Source organism: Mustelus asterias, chromosome 15 (assembly GCF_964213995.1).
Source record: "Mustelus asterias chromosome 15, sMusAst1.hap1.1, whole genome shotgun sequence".
Taxonomy (NCBI): Eukaryota; Metazoa; Chordata; class Chondrichthyes; order Carcharhiniformes; family Triakidae; genus Mustelus; species Mustelus asterias.
In genome coordinates, this window is record NC_135815.1 from 61,563,649 (window position 1) to 61,587,227 (window position 23,579).

General features: G+C 42.5%; 1 protein-coding gene across 3 annotated transcripts in view; it reads left to right on the forward strand.

The window, feature by feature from the left end:
• The window catches only part of zdhhc14 (zDHHC palmitoyltransferase 14), a 264,960-nt gene that overhangs the window by 94,693 nt on the left and 146,688 nt on the right, over window positions 1-23,579 (forward strand). For all 3 annotated transcript variants that reach the window (XM_078229978.1, XM_078229979.1, XM_078229980.1), the window contains exon 2: window positions 1,629-1,789. In XM_078229978.1, the coding sequence (XP_078086104.1) occupies window positions 1,629-1,789 (161 nt within the window). The remainder of the gene's footprint in view (window positions 1-1,628; window positions 1,790-23,579) is intronic.

Here is a 23,579-nt window from a genome sequence, read left to right on the forward strand (position 1 = left end):
AGTGCCAGTATGTCCTTCCTGAGGTGTGGGGCCCAAAATTGCTCACAGTACTCCAAATGGGGTTTCTGTTAAGGCGATAATATCACAGTCCCCACAGCCAATCCACGATCTGAGCTCATCCACCTTACCTGTTAAACCTTGTGCATTAAAATAAATACAGTTTAAAACAGAAGTCTTTTTTTCTCCTTTTACTGTGTCCCTGGCTATCCTGACTACTAAACTTACTCTTGTTGGCTACTCTATTTTTCTCTGACTTCTCGTTGGCTCCTCTCTTGCTCAGAGTCCCACCGCCTGCCAAACTAGTTTAAACCCTTCCAGGTAGCACTAGCAAATCTCCCTGCAAGGATATTGGACCCCCTCCAGTTCAAGTGCAACCTGTCCCTCTTGTACAGATCACCTCTACCCGGAAGAGATCCCAATAATCCAAGAACCTAAATCCCTGCCCCCTTACACCAGCTCCTCAGCTATGCATTCATCTGGCCTACCTTTCTATTTCTGTCCTCACTGGCACGTGGCACTGGGAGCAATCAGAGATCACTACCCTTGAGGTCCTGCTTTTCAACTTCTAAACTAACTCCATATACCAGTGTTTCCAGGTAGATAAATTTCTGATCAGTAAGGGAATTAAGGGTTATGGGGAGCGGGCGGGTAAGTGGAACTAAACCACTATCGGATCAGCCATGATCTTATTGAATGGCGGGGCAGGCTCGAGGGGCTAGATGGCCTACTCCTGCTCCTATTTCTTATGTTCTTATGTTCCCAAACTTTTTTCACTGGGCCGCACTTTCGGAATAAAAATTTGCTCGCGCTGCACCGAATTTTTTATTGATAAGAAATACATTCAAAAACAAAAAAAAACAACTCCTAGCAGTGCTTGATTCATAACATAGAACACAACTACTTTATAATATGATCATGGGACATCCAGAAAGTATAAAACAATGCTTGTTTAAACCATGTTTAAATGTTTCTTTGATTGTCCTTGAATCTTCCCGCCACACTTGCCATCCTCTCTCGCCGCACCAGTGTGGCGCGCCTTTGGGAACCACTGCCCTATACTCATTCCTCAGGACCTCATCCCTTTTTCTACCCATGTCGTTTGTACCAATGTGAACAATGACTTCAGGCTGTTCACCCTCCCCCTTCAGAATGTTCTGTATCTGCTCAGGGGCCTCCCTGACCCCGGCACCCAGGAGTCATACAGCACAAAAACAGAATATTTTTCCAAAGGCTGGTCAGCAGTTGTTGCCATTTTAAAAATATTTTCTTAGTTACTTTGTGCATTTTCGATGTTGTTCAATGACAAGTAATAATTTAATTCTGGTGAGATTCAGATGTTAGAAACCATCTAAGCCAAATTTCAGGGCTTGATGAGCTCTTTCAGAAAATGATCTGCATTTTCACTGATTTGAAAGTGAAGGAGTAGGAATTGTTTGTTTTCAGTGCTATCTTTTGGTGGGAATTAGAATTTCTATCACAATGTTTAGCTCTTTACTGGTTAATTCTGACTGAACCAATCACTACAGAGACTTTTATTATAGGAATTTTGTTCATTGCCCCAAAAATGTACACTGTTTTGTGTGCCCGATTAGAAACCAGTTTTAATTGTTTTGTTTATGTTTTAACAGCTGTCCATTCCTAGCAGTAACCATCACACCTGTGATACCAGCGATAGCAGGAATTTTATTCTTTTTTGTGATGGGGACGTTGCTCCGTACAAGCTTCAGTGATCCAGGAGTTCTACCTCGTGCTACGCAAGATGAAGCAGCAGACCTGGAAAGACAGATAGGTAACAGTGAAGGCCAGCCTCTCTCCACCTTTGCTATTCTCACTTTCTTTAAGAAAGTTCAATTTCAAAACTTGAGCATTTTGTTAGGAACACAGGGCTGTGGAAAACTGGTAGCTCCCTAATACCCAGCATGTCACAGCATTAGTGTTCTTAGTTCTATGTTTAAATGTCATTGAAGTGCAATTCAAAATTGTTATTCTATACTGTTGGATATGTGCGAGTGAACAGAGAAAATATTTTGTTGTAAGTATCCTCCCACACAAACAGCTCGTAATATATTCCACCCCCACTAAAGTGAAAGATTAATTTAAAACTTGGGCTGCATTATGTCTGCAGCAGTAAAACCTTATGAGTTAAGCAGTATATTTAAGGATGTTGAGCAGCTGACATTGTCATTTAACAGTAATTTACATTAAAGATATACTGGTGATTACCAAAGCTATATTATTCTGTGACGGTCATATTTCTACCACAAAATTGCGTACAAATCACCTTTCAATGGAAATGGGTCTTTTTTTTGTAATCTTTCAGATGTCATATTCTGAGTATGAATTTTTTAAAAATCACTTAAATCAAAGCTTATAGTCTGTGCATTTCCAATCATTCAGGGTGGCACAGTTGTTCGCACTGCTGCCTCACAGAGCCAGGGACCTGAGCTCAATTGCAGCCTTGGGTGACTATGTGGAGTTTGCATGTTCTCCATGTGTCTGCGTGGGTTTCCGGTGCTCCAGTTCCCTCCCACAGTCCAGAAATGTGCAGGTTAGGTGGATTTTCCATGCTAAATTGCCCCTTAGTGTCCCAAGATGTGTACAGTAAGAAGTCTCTCGGCACCAGTTTAGTGGGGCGGCACGGTAGCAAAGTGGTTAGCACTGCTGCCTCACAGCACCAGGGACCCAGGTTCAATTCCCGGCTTGGGTCACTGTCTGTGTGGAGTTTGCATGTTCTCCCCATGTCTGCATGGGTTTCCTCCGGGTGCTCCGGTTTCCTCCCACACTCCAAAGACGTGCGGGTTAGGTTGATTGGCAACAACGCCAAATTATCCCTTGGTGTCAGGAGGTTAGTAGGGTTAATAGTTAGGGTTATGGGGATAGGGGCTGGATGGGATTGTGGTCGGTGCAGACTCGGTGGGCCGATTGGCCTCCTCCTGCACTGTAGGGATTCTATGATTCAAAGGTTTATTTGGAATCATGAGCTTCCGGAGTGCTGCTCCTTCCGCAGGCGAGTGCCTCAGATGAGCAACACACCTGAGGAAGGAGCAGCGCTCCACCCGAGGAAGGAGCAGCGCTCCACCCGAGGAAGGAGCAGCGCTCCAAAAGCTCGTAATTCCAAATAAACCTTTTGAACTTTAACCTGGTGTTGTGAGACTTCTTACTGTGCCCACCCCAGTCCAACGCCAGCATCTCCACACCAAGATGTGTAGGTTAAGGGGATTAGCGGGATAAATAAGTGGGGTTATGGGAATAAGGCCTGGATAAGATGCTCTGTCGGAGAGTTGGTGCAGTCTTAATAGGCCGAATGGCCTCCTTCTGCACACTGTAGAAATTCTGTGATTCACAAGTGCTAATGCATATTGGCATATGCAGTTACTGACTTTTCTCATTGAATCCGCACAGTGCAGAAGGAGGCCATTTGGCCCATCGAGCCTGCACCGACAACAATCTCACCCAGGCCCTATCCCCATAATCCCAAGTATTTACCCTGCTTGACCCCCCTGACACTAAGGGACAATTTGGCATGGTCAACCAACCTAACCCCGCACATCTTTTTAAGGAAGCAAATGCTACATGGTGGCACCCTAGCTTCATGAATTTGAACCTGTTAAATTAGAGTGTATGCCTGTTTTGTATGCTTAATGGGCAATTTCATTAACTTGGGATACTGTTTTGAATGAAAAGTCATCTAGTTGGCTGATCATTTGACTATAATAGAGAGAACTATTTGAATTGACCGCCCTTGTGAATTCATTATCTAAATCCAAAGTAGTTGTATATAGTAGAGAAGGATTATGAGCAGAACTAGATTTCTTCAACTTCTGGGGAAAACCTCAGATTTGTAGCCCTTTCCAAACTGGTAGAAGTCAAGGAGAGGACCCGCCCTCTTAAATGTCATGAAAACTTCTGCCTGCACTTTGTCAGTGGTGACTAGACAGCAACCAGGCCAAGACGTGGGGGGTACAGGAGTGATCATGTAAATGTTTCACAGGAGGGGAATAAAGCATTGTCACTTAAAACCATACGTTTTTTATTTTACAGGCACAGATTACAATCTTCACAAAGCGAAGTGTGTAAGTGCCTGTAGTGGATCTGTTCAAAAGTGGGCAATCTTGCCAGGGCATTGATGTAGCTCAACATATAGCCATAGAAGTAAGACAAGTGCTTCTCTCATGGGATTTGTTCTTAACCATGCTATTGCAGACAGTTAATGTCGTAAAACTTTTCAGTGTTTCACTTGAATGTTAGTGCGCACATTTTGGTACTGTGCCACATAAGCCAATATAGAAAAGTTACGGTGCAGAAAGAGGCCATTCAGCTCATTGTGTCTGCACCGGCTGATAAAGAGAAAAAGAAACTAGCTGCTCATTTTAGCTCTGACGAAAGGTCATCCAGACTCGAAATGTTAGTTCTGTTCTCTCTCCACAGATGCTGTCAGACCTGCTCAGATTTTCCAGCATTTTCTGTTTTTGCTCATTTTAATCCCACTTTCCAGTACCTTTTTTAAAGTTTATTTATTAGTGTCATAAGTAGGCTTACATTAACACGGCAATGAAGTTATTGTGAAAAACCCCTAGTTGCCACATTCCGCAGCCTGTTTGGGTACACTGAGGGAGAATTTAGCATGGCCGATGCGCACATCTTTCGGACTATGGGAGGAAACCGGAGCACCCGGAGGAAGCCACCTGTAACCTTGCAGGTTGCAGCACTTCAGATGCAGAACTAAGTACCTTTTTTAAAAATATGGATAGGCAATCAAAACCTTTTGGATGAGCTTAATTTTATGGAGAGTACAAGGTGGGAGGCTGGCCAGGAAGGCAAGTGAATAATTGCGTTTAGAGATAACAAAAGTATGGATGAAAGTTTTAGTCATGGAAAAACTGAGGCAAAGCTGTGGAGGTGGGTATTGTTATGAAGGTAGAAGTAAGCAGTCTTTACGATGGAGGGGAAATGGGCTCAGCAGGATAACAAAGTTTTGAAAAGTCTGTTTCAAGGATGGGGTCAATAGAGAATGGATTGTGGCAGGCCTGAAGACAATGGCTGGAATTCTCCGACCTCGCTCACAACTGGGATTCTCCGGCCTCTTTGCAGTGAATGGAGTTTTGTCTGAGTGCCAAATTCCCTGTTCTCGCTGGTAGTGGGCCCAATTGTGCCAGACTGGAGAACTCCAGCCAATGTCTCTTGTGACCCAGTATTTATTCAGAGGAAATTCTGCTCACTCAGTACTGGATATTGAGCAAGCACCATTGCAAATCTCAAGAGGTGGAGGGGTCCCCAGAGAATTACCTCGAGTCTTTGGATTACCAGTCCAGCGACAATACCACTAATACCTCCCCTAATACAGATTTTCCAGCATTGTTAGCTGATAGATAGCTGTTGTATAATTGCATATGCCTCCTGTGTATGGCACCAGCATTTAAATTTTAATTATAATTGTGCGGGAACCAGCAAAAAACAACAGGGTGAAAATGGCACCCGTGTCCTTTTCTGTCATTGGGAATGGTGTACCATGATTAAAACCCTGCCCCAAGATGGGGAAGTGTCTGCTTCAACCTCGGACAGGTATCAGCAACAGAGATGGAGTTGTGGATAGGAAGTGGAATTTCTGGTGTGGATCACAATTGAACGTACTGTTCCTTTTTCTTCTCAGCTGCTTTTTTTTTTGATGCTCCCAGAATTTCCACTGACCCCCTAATTTTTGTCCCTTCTCATTACTTCACAAATCCATCTCAGCATCTGCACCTCATTTTCTGCCACCACTAACCTTGAAATTTGCACTTGAAACTACTGACTGTCTCTAAGTTTCACCCACAATCTTTACATCTTCACTTTGATCCTCTTCCCTAGGCTCAAACTGACAGTCCATAATTTGGGTATTTGATCTGGTGACCTTGTATCCCTGTCTTTTCTCCAGTTCTCGAAATACTTAGTCATATCCTCATCATCTTCACCACCTCGCACAGCATCATCTGCAAGCATCAGTGACCAGAGCACTTCCTATCTCAGTTACTCAGTTGGAATATCCATGACAAACAGGAAGAGAAAATGGCTCTGGTGATCCTTGGTGCAATCCAACTTCGGCTTCAAAAGTTTCCACTCTCCCCCACATTGTTTCTTACTCTTGTCTGGTACTTCCTTGTACATGTAATTGTTGTACATAATTCTTGGGAACTTCACATTCAAGCACATTTCCAGATTTCTTCTCTAGGCACTCCATCATTAGCTTTGGGATCAAGTCATTTCTGTATTTTGGAATTTCTTGGATCATAGAATGAAATTGAAATAGTATAGGTATAAATATTTACCTGAAACGTAAAAGTGATAAATCATAAAACAGTAATAAAATAGTTTTACTTGTCTAAATGCCAAATACCATATCTTCCATGTTTCCATTCCCAAAGTACTTACTGTAATGTGGCTTGGGTCTGGTCAAATATTTCCAGAGAACTGGTGTTTCAAAAAACAGGCTTTCAGATTGGGGAAGTTACAATTTATTTTGTTGAGGAAATTTTTGCACATCTAGTACTGGATGTCGTACAAGATGCAAGGTATGGATCGAGATGGCAGCTAAAGTGTCATCAGCGTGCATGTGGAAATTGACATTTTTTGGATAATATTGCTACAAGGCAATAGGTAGATGAGAAAAGGGGGGAAGGAACCAGAAGTAGATCCTTGGAGACATCAGAAGTAGCAATGCAGGAGCAGAAAAAGAAGCCAGTGCCGATGATTCTCAGTCAATGATAGGTTATGACCTGGAATGCATTGCCTGAAAGAGTGGAAGGTAGATTAAGTAATAACTTCCAAAAAGGAATTGGATTTTTATTCCAAAAGGAAAAAGTCATTTGGTTATAGGGAAACAGCAAGGGTGTGGGATTAATTGGATAGTTCTTTCAGAGTTGACAGACCACACAACCTCCTTCTGTGATGCATATGATTTTTTTCAATCTCCTTTTCCACCTACTATTACTTCACTGAAGGTCTGTTCCTTGATCTTTGCCAGTTATTTTCTTGGTGTAATACATGAGTGATCTAGTGAGACCTGTCCATTGGTTTATTTTCACTTGTGCAAAGTATCAAGACTTTACTCAGAAAGTGATGAGAATGGGAAACTCACTATCACATAGAGTGAATAGTGTAGATGCATTTAAGAGGAACTGAGATACGTACATGAGGTAGAAGGAATAGAAGGATATATTGCCTGTGTGAGATGAAGCACGGTAGGAAGAAGCTCATGTGGAGCATAAATACAACTTTGAGATGTTGAGTTAAACACTTGTTTCTGTGTTATAAAATTCTGTCAGTTGATAGACTATATGGAATTTCTTGTGAAAATATTTGACTTGGTCTTACAACTATCAGCTTATAGAACCACTGGACTTTTATTGAGATAAAGGCAATTTATTTGTTCAGGTCAAATCTCTTTGTAGTTATATCCTCTACGCTGTGCAAGATCCCACTGGCAGCACAACTCAAATCACAACAGATTACGTGGCACTGCAGTGAAGCTCTGCACACCTCCCATCCATCTATCATTCATCCCCTTTGAATCAGATAGTGTGGTTGCAGTTTAATCGTGTCCCTTAGATTTCAAGAGACAATCAGCTGTGGCACTAAAGATTGGCTCAGTGCTGTAGCCAGAGGAACCACCTCCATGTGAGAACACAGGAGCAAAGGTTTGTAGCTCCTCCTGCAGAGCCAGGTGCAGTGTATGGATGAGCAACGTCATGAGATCTGGGCACAATGGCATTGCTGCACTTGTAAAGGCCGAGCTCATTCTGGTATTTTTCATAATATTGTATTTCTTAAAATATGCAGTCGAAGGCCTTTCTATCTATCTTGCTTAACTTCTTCAGCGACTGAATCTTTGAGACTCTCCTTTTCGCACAGCACCAAGTACACTGAATATTTTTGCAATTTTATTTTCACCACCCCCCATCCCGCCGCCGCCACAGTGCCTTTGCGGGCCACCAGTAATCCACAGACCACTGGTTGGGAACCACCATCCTATATTATTATTTGAATTTGAGCTAGAGGTTAGTCTGGAGTCTTGACCAACAATGCTCCCTTTGACAATATCACAAAAATGAAATAATTGTATATTCATGTCTCCTGATGCTTCTGCAGATTGACTCCATGTTTACATTTGGAAAAACAAGTGAGCTATTTTAAAATGTAGTTAAGATAGATAGATAGATAGTTAATTGGTTATGAAATGCTTTCAGACATCCTATTGGCATAATAAAGTATTACAGAAATGTATAACTTTTTTTGCTTTGGCATGGAGTAAAATAGTCCATTGTTTAATTTGCAGTCATAATGTGTTTTTTTTCAATACCTGGAGGAGATAATAGAAAAGAAACTGCAGTTTCTTTTCTAATACCTCCTCCAGGTTGGGAGAATGTTTGGCTTAGTGATTGCACTCTCATCCTGAGAATTAGAAAATGTGGGTTCAAACTTTGTTTTTTGTTCCAGATTTAGATGGTCTTCTCTCACTTTTTGCGAATGTTGGCATTGACTTTGAATGGCCGTGCAAACTCTACAACTCTGCAGTCATTGCTGCAATGTTAAAATGGCCAGCCTCATATTCTTCATGTTGGTCCATTTGTCAAAGTATATCACTTCAGATTGATTAGATGTCCTTAGTGATGTCCTTACGCCAACATGTCAAATTCTCTCTGCTGGCTGGGAGTGTAAGATTATTTCATGATTGAAAACTGAGAATGCAAAGGAGCAAATATTTTATCGATTATTGTATCCATTAGATGACTCCAGCTCTGTCAATTAATGAAATAATCTCATTAATACCTATTTGAAATTTCTAACAGAGTTTCACTGTTCTATTGCAGTGTGATTCTGATTCTCTTGAAACTGCAGCTGTATTAACAGTGTAGCATTGGATATTTTAACAATTTGGCACTACATTGCAGCAGAAAATGAAATACATATTTTGCAGCTTAAAAATATGGTACTTGAAGTAAATGCCTCCTTGGTCATGAATTAAATGAAAATTAATTAATGATTTTGATTCATCAACCACGTTGACAGGAATGTAGTTTCTTCAGGAGGATGTGACCATTATTTCACAGAAAATCTAGCAATGCAGCTTATAGGTTTAACATGAAACAACACTGCTGGCAATTTGGTAAATTTGTAATCAGGTTTAGCACCTGGATAGGCTGGAGACCTGGGTCTGTGCATGGTTAGTAAGTGCTTGCTGTTGGCTCGCTGACATTGGGACACGGCCAAGCTGAAGTAAGGTCTATAATTGAAGATAAAATTTGTCATCAGAAGTGTATGGATTAATCAGTAACAGCATTGATTTATTAAAGGCAAGTTGTGTTTGACCAACTTAATTTTTTTTAAAGAATTGGACTGATGCTGGGAATGTGGTTTTATAGTAGTTGTTCTGTAAGTTTCTCACAAGTGTTCTTTAGCATATGAGGAAATGTAGCAGTGTGGATCTGAAGTTGAACAGGAAACAAGTTAGACTAAGTTTTCCCAGATCGGTGGTGACGTTCACGAGGGGTCATAGGTTCAAGGTGAGGGGGGGGGGAGGTTTAACACGGATATCAGAAGGACGTATTTTACGCAGAGGGTGGTGGGGGTCTGGAATGCGCTGCCGAGCAAGGTGGTGGAGGCGGACACACTGGGAACGTTTAAGACTTATCTAGATAGCCACATGAACGGAGTGGGAATGGAGGGATACAAAAGAATGGTCTCGTTTGGACCAGGGAGCGGCGCGGGCTTGGAGGGCCGAAGGGCCCATTCCTGTGCTGTATTGTTCTTTGTTCTTTGTAAGGGGTGTTCTTCGGACTGGAGGCAAGATGGATGTGATGTACACAGAAGTCAATGTTAAGTTCACTTTTTTCCTCACTATATATAAACGGTTGAACTTTTCATGGGATACACAGTTTTTCTGAATTTTCTGATGACACAAAAGTAGAAATTGATAAACAAGAAGGCAGACTATACAATATTGGAGGAAGATGTAGAGAAGTTGGATAGAAAGATTTACAAGGATGTTGCCTGGATTGAGTGGCATGCCTTATGAGGATAGGCTGAGGGAGCTCGGTCTTTTCTCCTTGGAGAGACGTAGGATGAGAGGAGACCTAATAGAGGTATACAAGATGTTGAGAGGCATAGATCGGGTAGACTCTCAGAGGCTTTTTCCCAGGGTGGGAATGGCTGCTACGAGAGGACACCGGTTTAAGGTGCTGGGGTGTAGGTACAGGGGAAATGTTAGGGGGAAGTTTTTCACACAGAGGGTGGTGGGCGAGTGGAATCGGCTGTGGTGGAGGCAAACTCAATAGGGTCTTTTAAGAGACTCCTGGATGAGTACACGGGACTTAATAGGATGGAGGGTTATAGGTAGGCCTAAAAGGTGGGGATATGTTCGGCACAACTTGTGGGGCCGAAGGGCCTGTTTTGTGCTGTAGTTTTCTATGTTTTCTATGAAAGACAGTGAGAGATGCAATTTCATATGGATAATTGACAGTACTTATAAATGTGCCCGAGACAGACAATTTCCGATTAGTGCTTTTGTTGTTGAGGGACGGTTAATAAAACTGCCTCAGATGTATTTCCTATCTGATCATTAATGTCAAAGAAGTGAACCTTTCCTCCATTACATTGAACTGGATTCAAACTTAATTCCCAGAAGTGATCTTACAATGGCTAACCAATTTTTCTGCCAAGTTTAACAAGATTAAAAACTTGTTTCATAAATAGTCAAAAGCACTATTTCTAGGATTCCCTCTGGCTACCTCATGGTTTTCCACTAATGTGGTCAATCTGAAGATATCTCATAACATCATGGGTTATGTTTCCAGCTATTTCAATAAGTCACAAGGAGTTGACAAAATAATGTTTTATTATTTCTCAAAATATGGTTTATCTGAAATGAACTTGAGGACCAAGCCATATAAACATCTTTAAAAAGAAGACGCCATCTTAAGAAAAATAACTTTTAATTTTAAAAAATAAATGTCCTTTGCACTTGTTTTTTATTTCAATGTAAGGTACAAATGGCAAATTTAGAGAGAGATAGAAAAATATTTAAAATCTATTTCAGTAGATATTCCAGGATATTTCCTGTGTTGTAATTTTTTTCTTTTAGGGATTTTTGGTTAAGTCGGGCAGCATGGTCAGTGCAGGCTTGGAGGGCCGAAGGGCCTGTTCCTGTGCTGTAATTTTCTTTGTTCTTTGTTATTTTCTTTGATATGTTCGAAAAGGCTATCAGTTTAGTATTTCCATAGTCTAAGCAATTTTGTTTTTGACTGAAAATAATACAGTGCAGGTCAAGAACTACGATAGTTAAATCACAGTGGGAATATAATTTAGCCTGGACCTTTGAAAATGCTGTCAGTGTGTAGAATTGCCTTTTTTTTTTAGCTAGCAGGGTAATATATACACCAGTAGTTTAGAAGGCCATTTGTCCCATCTTAGCTCAGCCATCCAAAATATGCAATGGTTCGCCATCACAACATTCAGCTGCCCATGAGTAATTTTAAGCTTTTAATCTTCACTAACTAACCAGAAGTTTATTTCTTATGACTCTGTGAAGAAGAACTTTCTGATATCAGACCTTAGTTTTCCTTTCATTATTTTGAACCTGTGTACCTTTCACAGGAATATAGGAACAGGAGTAGACCATTCAACCCATTGAACTTGCTCTGCCAATATGATCATGGCTGATCATCCACTTCAATGCTTTTTACCCTCACTATCTCCAAATCCCATTATGTCATTGGTCTTTAGAAATCTGTCATAGAGATATACAGCACAGAAACAGACCCTTCAACCCAACTCATCCATGCTGACCAGGTTTCCTAAACGGAACTAGTCCTATTTACTTCTGTTTGACCCATATCCTTCTAAACCTTCTTCATCCATGTACCTGTCCAAATGTCTTTTAAATGTTGTATTTGTACCCGTCTCCGGCAGCTCATTCCATATCCACACCACCTTCTCTCTGAAGAAGTTGCCACTCGGGTCCCTTTTAATCTTTCCCCTCTCACTTTAAACCTATGCCTTGTAGTTTTGGACTCCTCTACCCTGGGGAAAAGACGTTGGCTATTCGCCTTATCTACACCCCTCATGATTTTATAAACCTCTATAAAGTCACCCCTCATCCTCCTGCGCTCTAGGGAAAAAGTCCCAGATTCTCCTTATAATTCAATCCTTCCAGTTCTGGTAACATCCTTGTAAATCTTTTTTGCACTCTTTTTAGTTTAATAACATCCTTCCTATAGCAGAGCGACCAGAATTGTGTACACTGCTCCAAATGTGGCTGGACCAATGTCTTGTACAGTTGTAACATAATGTCCCAACTCCTGTACTTAATGCTGTGATTAATGAAGGCAAGTATGCCAAACGTCGTCTTCACCACCCTGTCTACCTGTGACGCCACTTTCAAGGAACTATGTACCTGCACCCCTTGGTTTCTCTGTTTGACAACACTCCCAGGGCCCTAACACTAACTGTGTAAATTCTTTAAGTTTAAAGTTTATTTATTAGTGTCACAAGTAGGCTTACACTAACACTGCAATGAAGTTACTGTGAAAATCCTCTAGTCGCCACACTCCGGCACCTGTTCGGGTACACTGAGGGAGAATTTAGCACGGCCAATGCCCCTAACCAGCACATCTTTTGGACTGTAGGAGGAAACTGGACTACACGGAGGAAACCCTTGCAGACGTAGGGAGAATGTGCAGACTCCGCATAGCCAGTGACCCAAGCCAGGATCGAACCCAGGTCCCTGGCGCTGTGAGGCAGCAATGCTAATCACTGTGCCGCCATGCTGTCTGTAACTGGTTTGTCTTATCAAAGTGAAACACCTTGCATTTAGCTGAATTAAACTCCATCTGCCATTCCTCGACCCACTGGCCCAGTTGATGAAGATCCCGTTGTTATCTTAGATAGCCTTCTCCACTGTCCACTACACCACTGTTGCAAAGTTGAGTAGATTGAGGAGTAGAATGTTTGAATTTGGTGTTTTTAAAATTATTTTTAAAAAAGTAAAATGCTAAGAGGAGAAAGCATTGCATGGTTCTGTTAAAAAGTTGTTTTTTTTCTGTGCTTAGAAAGTTTTTAAAAATACAGGTCCCAGGCTGAAACATTTGTATCGAGGGCCAAGCAGCAGGGTTGCCTTGGTAACAGGTTTTCAGGCTTTTGAATTTTTTTGAAGTTAGCCAATCAATTTGAAACAGAACACGCTTTTGAATTTAACCAATCAGTTTAAATCAGGCACTTGGATACCTTCGACCAATGTCGAAGGTATCCAAGATGTTGATATATCATCACGGTATAAAAGAAGAGGGCAGTGGGAAAATAAGCAGAGAGAGCAACTGCCATTTGCCAGAGTAGCAGCCCCATTCATGTCTTAAGAGATGAATGGGGCTGCTTATCTCTACAGTGAAGGTCCCAAAGAAGACAGAAGTTCCAGACAGAAGAATCAACAGAGAAAGTCCAGAATATTCCGGAAGATGCCAAACCTGATTGTAATTTAGAGAGTGACTAAAATTCTATTTCTTTTGTTAATAATTTGTATTTATCTGAAGAGCATTGCATTAGAATTGTATTTATTCAGTTTGTTAATAGTTTAGTTAACTTGTTCACTGTTAGATAAATAAATTGTTGCTTGTTGACTATTGATAAGGCTGCAGGATAGGCATGTGCCTGTAAAAAGGAAAGATAGGAAAGGTAGGATTCGAGAGCCGTGGATAACCAGGGAAATTGAGGATCTGATTAAAATGAAAAGGGAGGCGTACGTTAAGTCCAGGCAACAGAAAACAGATGGAGCTCTGGAGGAATACAGAGAGAGTAGGAAAGAACTCAAACGGGGAGTTAGAAGGGCAAAAAGAGGTCATGAGATGTTCTTGGCAGGCAGGATTAAGGAGAAACCTAAGGCATTCTATTCATACGTTAGGAACAAAAGAGTTGTCAGGGAGAAAATCGGACCTCTCAGGGACAAAGGAGGGGAATTATGCTTAGAACCCAAGGGAATAGGGGAATACTTTGCATCGGTATTCACGAAGGAGAGGGACATGTTAACCGGGAGTGTCTCGGAGGGAGCTGTTGACCCGTTAGAGAAAATCTCCATTACAAGAGAGGAAGTGTTAGGTTTTTTAGGGAACATTAAAACTGACAAAGCCCCAGGGCCTGATGGCATCTATCCTCGACTGCTCAGGGAGACGAGAGATGAAATTGCTGGGCCTCTGACGGAAATCTTTGTCGCTTCTTTGGACACGGGTGAGGTCCCTGAGGATTGGAAGATAGCGAATGTGGTCCCGTTGTTTAAGAAGGGTAGCAGGGATAACCCAGGAAATTATAGGCCGGTGAGCTTGACGTCCATGGTAGGGAAGTTGTTGGAGAGGATTCTTAGAGACAGGATGTATGTGCATTTAGAAAGGAACAATCTCATTAGTGACAGACAGCATGGTTTTGTAAGAGGGAGGTCGTGCCTTACAAATTTGGTGGAGTTTTTTGAGGAAGTGACAAAAACGGTTGATGAAGGAAGGGCCGTGGATGTCGTCTATATGGATTTCAGTAAGGCATTTGACAAAGTCCCACATGGCAGGTTGGTTAAGAAGGTTAAGGCTCATGGGATACAAGGAGAAGTGGCTAGATGGGTGGAGAACTGGCTTGGCCATAGGAGACAGAGGGTAGTGGTCGAAGGGTCTTTTTCCGGCTGGAGGTCTGTGACCAGTGGTGTTCCGCAGGGCTCTGTACTGGGACCTCTGCTATTTGTGATATATATAAATGATTTGGAAGAAGGTGTAACTGGTGTAATCAGCAAGTTTGCGGATGACACGAAGATGGCTGGACTTGCGGATAGCGATGAGCATTGTCGGGCAATACAGCAGGATATAGATAGGCTGGAAAATTGGGCGGAGAGGTGGCAGATGGAGTTTAATCCGGATAAATGCGAAGTGATGCATTTTGGAAGGAATAATGTAGGGAGGAGTTATACAATAAATGGCAGAGTCATCAGGAGTATAGAAACACAGAGGGACCTAGGTGTACAAGTCCACAAATCCTTGAAGGTGGCAACACAGGTGGAGAAGGTGGTGAAGAAGGCATATGGTATGCTTGCCTTTATAGGATGGGGTATAGAGTATAAAAGCTGGAGTCTGATGATGCAGCTGTATAGAACGCTGGTTAGGCCACATTTGGAGTACTGCGTCCAGTTCTGGTCGCCGCACTACCAGAAGGACGTGGAGGCGTTAGAGAGAGAGTGCAGAGAAGGTTTACCAGGATGTTGCCTGGTATGGAGGGTCTTAGCTATGAGGAGAGATTGGGTAAACTGGGGTTGTTCTCCCTGGAAAGACGGAGAATGAGGGGAGATCTAATAGAGGTATACAAGATTATGAAGGGGATAGATAGGGTGAACGGTGGGAAGCTTTTTCCCAGGTCGGAGGGGACAATCACGAGGGGTCACGGGCTCAAGGTGAGAGGGGCGAAGTATAATTCAGATATTAGAGGGATGTTTTTTACACAGAGGGTGGTGGGGGCCTGGAATGCGCTGCCAAGTAGGGTGGTGGAGGCAGGCACGCTGACATCGATTAAGACTTACCTGGATAGTCACATGAGCAGCCTGGGAATGGAGGGATACAAACGATTGGTCTAGTTGGACCAAGGAGTGGCACAGGCTTGGAGGGCCGAAGGGCCTGTTTCCTGTGCTGTACTGTTCTTTGTTCTTTAGAGAGTGTGTCAGATAGTTATTTTGATTTAACCACTAAAAGTTGCTGAAGCGCATATCATAGTATTTCACACTCACTTTTACAGATTACGAAGCAAAGTACTCCTCTTTGAGTGGTTAGGTGTTAGTTCTCTGAGGGGGGATCCACCTCCACTTCATAACAACCACCAATTTTGCTGTCATCTGCAAACTTACCAACCATGCCTCCTATATTCTCATCCAAATTGTTTATATAAATAACAAACAACAGTGGACCCAACACTGATCCCTGTGGCACACCACTGGTCACAGCCCTCTAGTCTGGAAAAAGACCCTCTACCACCACCCTCTGTCCCTTACCAGCAAGATAATTTTGTATCCAATTGGCTAGTTCTTCCTGGACCCGATGTGATCTAATCTTGCTGACCAGTCTACCATGCGGTACCTGGTCAAAGGCCTTGCTAAAGTCCCATGTAGACAAAGTGCCCTCATCTATTTTCTTGGTCACCTCTTCATAAAAACTCTATCAAATTTGTAAGACATGATTTCCCACGCACAAAGCTGACTATCCCTAATTAGTCCTCGCCTTTCCAAATTCATGTAGATTCTGTCTCTCAAAATCTCCTCCAACAACTTGCCACCACTCGCATTAGGCTCACTGGCCTGGCTTTTTTTTTCACTGCCACCTTTCTTAAATAATGGCACAACATTTGCCTCCCTCCAGTCTTCTGGCACCTCACCTGTGACTGTCGATGATACAAATATCTCCGCAAGGGGTCCCGCAATTTCTTCCATAGTTTCCCACAGTGTCCTGGGCTACACTTGATAAAGGACCTTTATGCGTTTTAAGACCACCAGCACCTCATGTTCTGTAATGTGGATGCTTTTCAAGCCATAGCTATTTACTTCAATGAGTTTCCTGGCTTCATGTCTTTCGCAGTAAGAAGTTTAACAACACCAGGTTAAAGTCCAACAGGTTTATTTGGTAGCAAAAGCCACACAAGCTTTCGGAGCTCTAAGCCCCTTCTTCAGGTGAGTGGGAATTCTGTTCACAAACAGAGCATATAAAGACACAAACTCAATTTACATGAATAATGGTTGGAATGCGAATACTTACAACTAATCAAGTCTTTAAGAAACAAAACAATGTGAGTGGAGAGAGCATCAAGACAGGCTAAAAAGATGTGTATTGTCTCCAGACAAGACAGCCAGTGACTACCATTCATGTCTTTCTCCATGGTAAATACTGATGAGGAATGTTTGTTTAGGATCTCATCCATCTCCCGTGACTCTACATATAGATGATCCTTGTTGATCTTTAAGGGGCCCTATTCTCTCCCTAGTTACTCTTTTGCCCTTAATATACATGTAGATTCTCTGCCAAAGCTATCTCATGTTCCTTTTTTGCCTGCCTGATTTCCCTTTTAAGTGTGTTCCTAAACCCCATATGCTCAAGGGATTCGCTTGACCTCAGCTGCCTATACCTGACATATGCTTCCTTCTTTTTATTGACCTCAATATCTCTAGTCATCCAGTGTTCCCTACTCCTGTCAGCCTTGCTCTTCACACTGTCAATCTCTACTTTAAAGATCCTCAATGACTAAGTTTCATAGCTCTCTGGGGTAGAGAATTCCCAAGATTTACAATCTGCTGAGTGAAAAAAATTCTCCTGAATTAGGAGCAGGAGTACGCTACTTGACCCTTTGAGCCTGCTCTACCATTCAATAAGATCAGTGCTGATCTAACTGAAACCTCCCCGACCCCTATAACATTTCACCTTCCTGTTTATCAATAATCTATGTACTCTGCTTCCATTGCCTTTTGAGGAAAGGAGTTCCAGAGACTCACTACCCACAGAAAGAAAAATAAACCTTCTTATCTCTGTCTTAAATGGACGACCCATAGTTCTAGATTATCCCACTAGGGGAAACAGCTTCTTTACATCCACCATGTCCAGATCCCGCAGGATCTTTTATGTTTCAATCAAGTCACCTCTTACTTTTCTAAACGCCAGTGAATATAAGCCAGCCTGTCCAATCTTTCCTGATAAGACAACCTACCCATTCCTGGTATTAGTTTAGTAAACCTTCGCTGAACTGCTTCTAATGAATTTGTATCCTTCCTTAAATAAGGAGACCAATACTGTACACACTACTCCAGTTATGATCTCACCAGTGTCCCGTGTCCTCATCTCAGTCCTAAGTGGTTTCCCACATATTTTGAAATTGTGTCCCCGGGTTCTAGATTCCCTAACAGGGGAAAACATCTTGCCTGCACATCTACCCTAAGTATTTTAAAGGTTTTAATGAAATCATCTTTCACTCTTCAAAATTCTAGATAATACAAGCCCCATTTCCACAATCCTTCTTAGAACCATAGAACATTACAGCACAGAAACAGGCCTTTTGGCCCTGCTTGGCTGTGCCGAACCATTTTTCTGCCTAGTCCCACTGACCTGCACCTGGACCATATCCCTCCACACCCCTCTCATCCATGTACCTGTCCAAGTTTTTCTTAAATGTTAAAAGTGAGCCCGCAATCACCACTTCATCTGGCAGCTCATTCCACACTCCCACCACTCTCTGTGTGAAGAAGCCCCCCCTAATATTCCCTTTAAACTTTTCCCCCTTCACCCTTAACCCATGTCTTCTAGTTTTTTCTCCCCTAGCCTCAGTGGAAAAAGCCTGCTTGCATTCACTCTATACCCATCATTTTATACACCTCTATCAAATCTCCCCTCATTCTTCTACGCTCCAGGGAATAAAGTCCTAACCTATTCAACCTTTCTCTGTAACTCAGTTTCTCAAGTCCCGGCAACATCCTTGTAAACCTTCTCTGCACTCTTTCAACCGTATTAATATCCTTCCTGTAATTAGGTGACCAAAACTGCGCACAATACTCTAAATTCAGCTTCACCAATGTCTTATACAACCTCACCATAACATTCCAACTCTTATACTCAATACTTTGATTTATAAAGGCCAATGTACCAAAAGCACTCTTTACGACCCTATCTACCTGTGACGCCACTTTTAGGGAATTCTGTATCTGTATTCCCAGATCCTTCTGTTCTACTGCACTCTTCAGTGTCCTACCATTTACCTTGTATGTTCTACCTTGGTTTGTCCTTCCAAAGTGCAATACCTCACACTTGTCTGCATTAAACTCCATCTGCCATTTTTCAGCCCATTTTTCTAGCTGGTCCAAATCCCTCTGCAAGCTTTGAAAACCTTCCTCACTGTCCAATCTTTGTATCATCAGCAAATTTGCTGATCCAATTTACCACATTATCATCCAGGTCATTGATATAGATGACAAACAACAATGGACCCAGCACTGATCCCTGTGGCACACCACTAGTCACAGGCCTCCACTCAGAGAAGCAATCCTCCACTACCACTCTCTGGCTTCTTCCATTGAGCCAATGTCTAATCCAATTTACTACCTCTCCATGTATACCTAGCGACTGAACCTTCCTAACTAACCTCCCATGCGGGACCTTGTCAAAGGCCTTACTGAAGTCCATGTAGACAACATCCACTGCCTTCCCTTCATCCATTTTCCTGGTAACCTCTTCATATACCCACCATTCCAGGAACAAGTCTGTTGAATCTTTGTTGCACTCCCTCTATGACAATAATATCCTTCCTCGGGTAGAGTCATAGAGGTCTACAGCATGGAAACAGGCCCTTGGCCCAACTTGTCTATGCCACCCTTTTTTTTTTAAACCCCTAAGCTAGTCCCAATTGCCCACATTTGGCCCATATCCCTCTATACCCATCTTACCCATATAACAGTTTAAATGCTTTTTAAAAGACAAAATTATATCCGCCTCTACTACGACTTCTGGCAGCTTGTTCCAGACACTCACCAGCCTCTGTGTGAAAAAATTGTCACTCTGGACCCTTTTGTATCTCTCTCTTACCTTAAACCTATGCCCTCTAGTTTTAGACTCCCCTACCTTTGGGAAAAGATATTGACTATCTAGCTGATCTATGCCCCTCATTATTTTATAGACCTCACAGAGCATTCCCAGATGCAGTCTAACTAAGGTCATATACAATTATAGAGTCAAAGAGGTTTACAGCATGGAAACAGGCCCTTTGGCCCAACTTGTCCATGTCGCCCTTTTTTTAAAACCCCGAAACTAATCCCAATTGCCCGCATTTGGCCCATATCCCTCTATACCCATTGTACTCGTGTAACTAATTGAAACAGGACATTGCTACTCCTGTACTCAAGTCTTCTTGTGAAAAAGGCTAACATACCATGAACCTTTCTAATTGCCTGTGCACCTGCATGTTGGCTTTCAACAACTTATTGACGAGGATACTCCCGCTATAGCAAGGACATCCTTCCTCAGATATGGAAACCAAAACAGCACACAATACTTCAGGTGTGGCCTCATCAATGCCCTGTACAATTGCAGTAAAGCATCCCTATTCCTATACTCAAATCCTCTCGCTATGAAGGCCAACATACCATTTGCCTTCTTTACTGTCTGCTGTACCTGCATGCTTACTTTCAGCTACTGATGCATGAGGACATCAAAGTCTCAGTGAGTATCCACCTCTCTCAATTTACACCCATTCAAGTAATGATCTGTCTTCCTATTATTGCTACCAAAGTGGATAACCTCACATTTATCCACATTATACTGCGTCTGCCATGCATATGCCCACGCAGTCAGCCTGTCCAAATCATGCTGAAGCATCTCTGCATCCTCCTCACAGCTCACCCTCCCACCCATATAATTTGTATTATCTGCAAATTTGGAGATAATACATTCAGTTCCCTCTTCCAAATCGTTAATATATAATGTGAACAGTTGGGGTCCTAGCATAGATCCCTGCAGAACCCCACTAGTCATTGACTAGTTTCATAATTCTACAAAATCACCTCTTAATTATATTTCATGGCTGGAAATTCGGAGTTTGAGTTGTCCATCTCGAGTTTAAATTTCTGTTGCTAGAGATTATTTGTGATTATTATCTGACTAGTGCCTGCCTATTATAAAGCGGAGGTTATTTCTCTCCACCCCGCCACCACCACCACCCCACCCCCCCCCCCCCCCCCCCCAACACTCCGGAAAACACCCAGAGATGAGTGCCTCACCTTGTAATCTAAAAGATGTGTGTGAAGTTGTGTGACCTGCGCTTCAGCAACTTCTAGTGGTCAAATACAAATTAAATCCCTGACACTCACTCTAAAATCAACATGTAACAATTTATCTAACTAACAGTGAACAAACTAACTAAACTATTAACAAACCGATTAAATCCATTCTAACTATTAACTATTCCAGAATTAAACAAAATTCTAATAGTATGCTGTTCCAATAAATACAATTCCCACTCATTGACAAAAAATATAGTTTAGTCACTCTAAATTGCAACCAGGTTTTGTGTCTTCCAGAATATCCTGGGCCTTCTCTGTTGATTCTTCTGTCTGGAACTTATTTCTTCTTTGGTACCTTTGCTATCTAGATGGTGCTTTCTCTAAGACATAGATGAAGCTATGAGAGCCAGCGATTCTCTGTCTCTGAGAGCTGTGAGCTGTTATCTCTGGCAGGTGGCAGTTGCTCTCTCTTTTTGTCCCACTGTCCCCCTTCTTTTATACCCGTGATGATATATTAATATTTCCCACAATAGGATTGGCCCTAGGTTGTCAAAACCATCAGATTTAAATTTAATAGGTTCTTGGTAAAAACTGCTGCTTGGCCTTTCGATACAAATGTTTCAATTTGGGGCTCCCTATGTATTTGCATTTTTTTTACTCTCTAAAAGCACCACCTTTTAAAGGGACCATGCAATGTTTTCTCCCTAGCATTTTACAATTTTACAAACACCAATCTACAATTACACTACCTGCCTTTGCAACACTGCTCAATGTATCAATAGCCAGAAATTGACATAATACTCAAATGTTGGTCAAATCAAAGCACTTTACAATTTGGACATGACTTCCTTTTGACTGATGTTCTGAGATTTATCTCGATGAGTTGAGCATTTTTTTGCAGTGAGTTGATCACTGACATGTTAACAAAAGGACACAAGAAACAGGTGCAGGAGTAGGCTGTTTGATCCTTTGCACTCCCCTCAACTCCCTTGGTTGGGGTTTGATGCAGGGTCTGTTAGGAGCAGGGGGCAGTCCACAATGAGCCTCGGTGAGGGCCAGTACAGGACTTGGAGTGCCCCTCTCTGCACTGTTTCTCACTCAAAAGCTTCCCCCTCACTGCTGATTTCACTCGCTGAGTCCACCTCTCTCCGCGCTGTTTCTTGCCGTGAAGCTGCTCCCCTTTTCCCGCTAACATAGCTCGTTGGGTCCACCTCTCTAGAACATAGAATGTAGAAAAACTACAGCACAATACAGGTCCTTCGGCCCACAAAGTTGTGCCGAACATGTCCCTACCTTAGCGATTACTAGGCTTACCTATAACCCTCTATCTTACTAAGTTCCATGTACTTATCTAAAAGTCTCTTAAAAGACCCTATCGAATCTGCCTCCACCACCATTGCTGGCAGCCCATTCCACGCACCCACCACCCTCTGAGTGAAAAACTTACCCCTGACATCTCCTCTGTACCTACTCCCCAGCACCTTAAACTGTGTCCTCTTGTGACAACCATTTCAGCCCTGGGAAAAAGCCTCTGACTATCCACTCGATCAATACCTCTCAACATCTTGTACACCTCTATCAGGTCACCCCTCATCCTTCGTCTCTCCAAGGAGAAAAGGCCGAGCTCACTCAACCTACCCTCATAAGGCATGCCCCCCAACCCAGGGAACATCCTTGTAAATCTCTGCACCCTTTCTATGGCTTCCACATCCTTCCTGTAATGAGGCGACCAGAACTGAGCACAATACTCCAAGTGGGGTCTGACCAGGGTCCTATATAGCTGCAACATTATCTCATGACTCCTAAACTCAATTCCTCAATTGATGAAGGCCAATACACCATATGCCTTCTTAACCACAGCCTCAACCTGCACAGCTGCTTTGAGCGTCCTATGAACTTGGACCCCAAGATCCTTCTGATCTTCCACATTTCCAAGAGTCCTACCATTAATATTATATTCTGCCATCCTATTTGACCTGCCAAAATGAACCACCTCACACTTATCTGGGTTAAACTCCATCTGCCACTTCTCCGCCCAGTCTTGCATCCTATCAATGTCTCGCTGCAACCGCTGACATCCCTCCACACTATCCACAACACCTCCAACCTTTGTGTCATCAGCAAACTTACCAACCCATCCCTCCACTTCCTCATCTAGGTAATTTATAAAAATCACAAAGACTAAGGGTCCCAGAACAGATCCCTGGGGCACTCCACTGGTGACTGACCTCCATTCAGAATATGACCCATCTATAACCACTCTTTGCCTTCTGTGGACAAGCCAGTTCTGGATCCACAAAGCAATGTCCCCTTGGATCCCATGCCCCCTCACTTTCTCAATAAGCCTTGCATGGGGCATCTTATCAAATGCCTTGCTGAAGTCCATATATACTACGTCTACTGCTCTTCCTTCATCAATGTGTTTAGTCACATCCTCAAAAAATTCAACCAGGCTAGTAAGGCATGATCTGCCTTTGACAAAACCATGCTGACTATTCTTAATCATATTATACCTCTCCAAATGTTCATAAATCCTGCCTCTCAGGATCTTCTCCATCAACTTACCAACCACTGAGGTTAGACTTACTGGTCTATAATTTCCAGGGCTATCTCTACTCCCTTCCTTAAATAAAGGAACAACATCCGCAATCCTCCGGAACCTCTCCTGTCTCCATTGATGATGGAAAGATCATCGCCAGAGGTTCAGCAATCTCCTCTCTTGCCTCCCACAGTAGCCTGGGGTACATCTCATCCGGTCCCGGCGACTTCTCTAACTTGATGC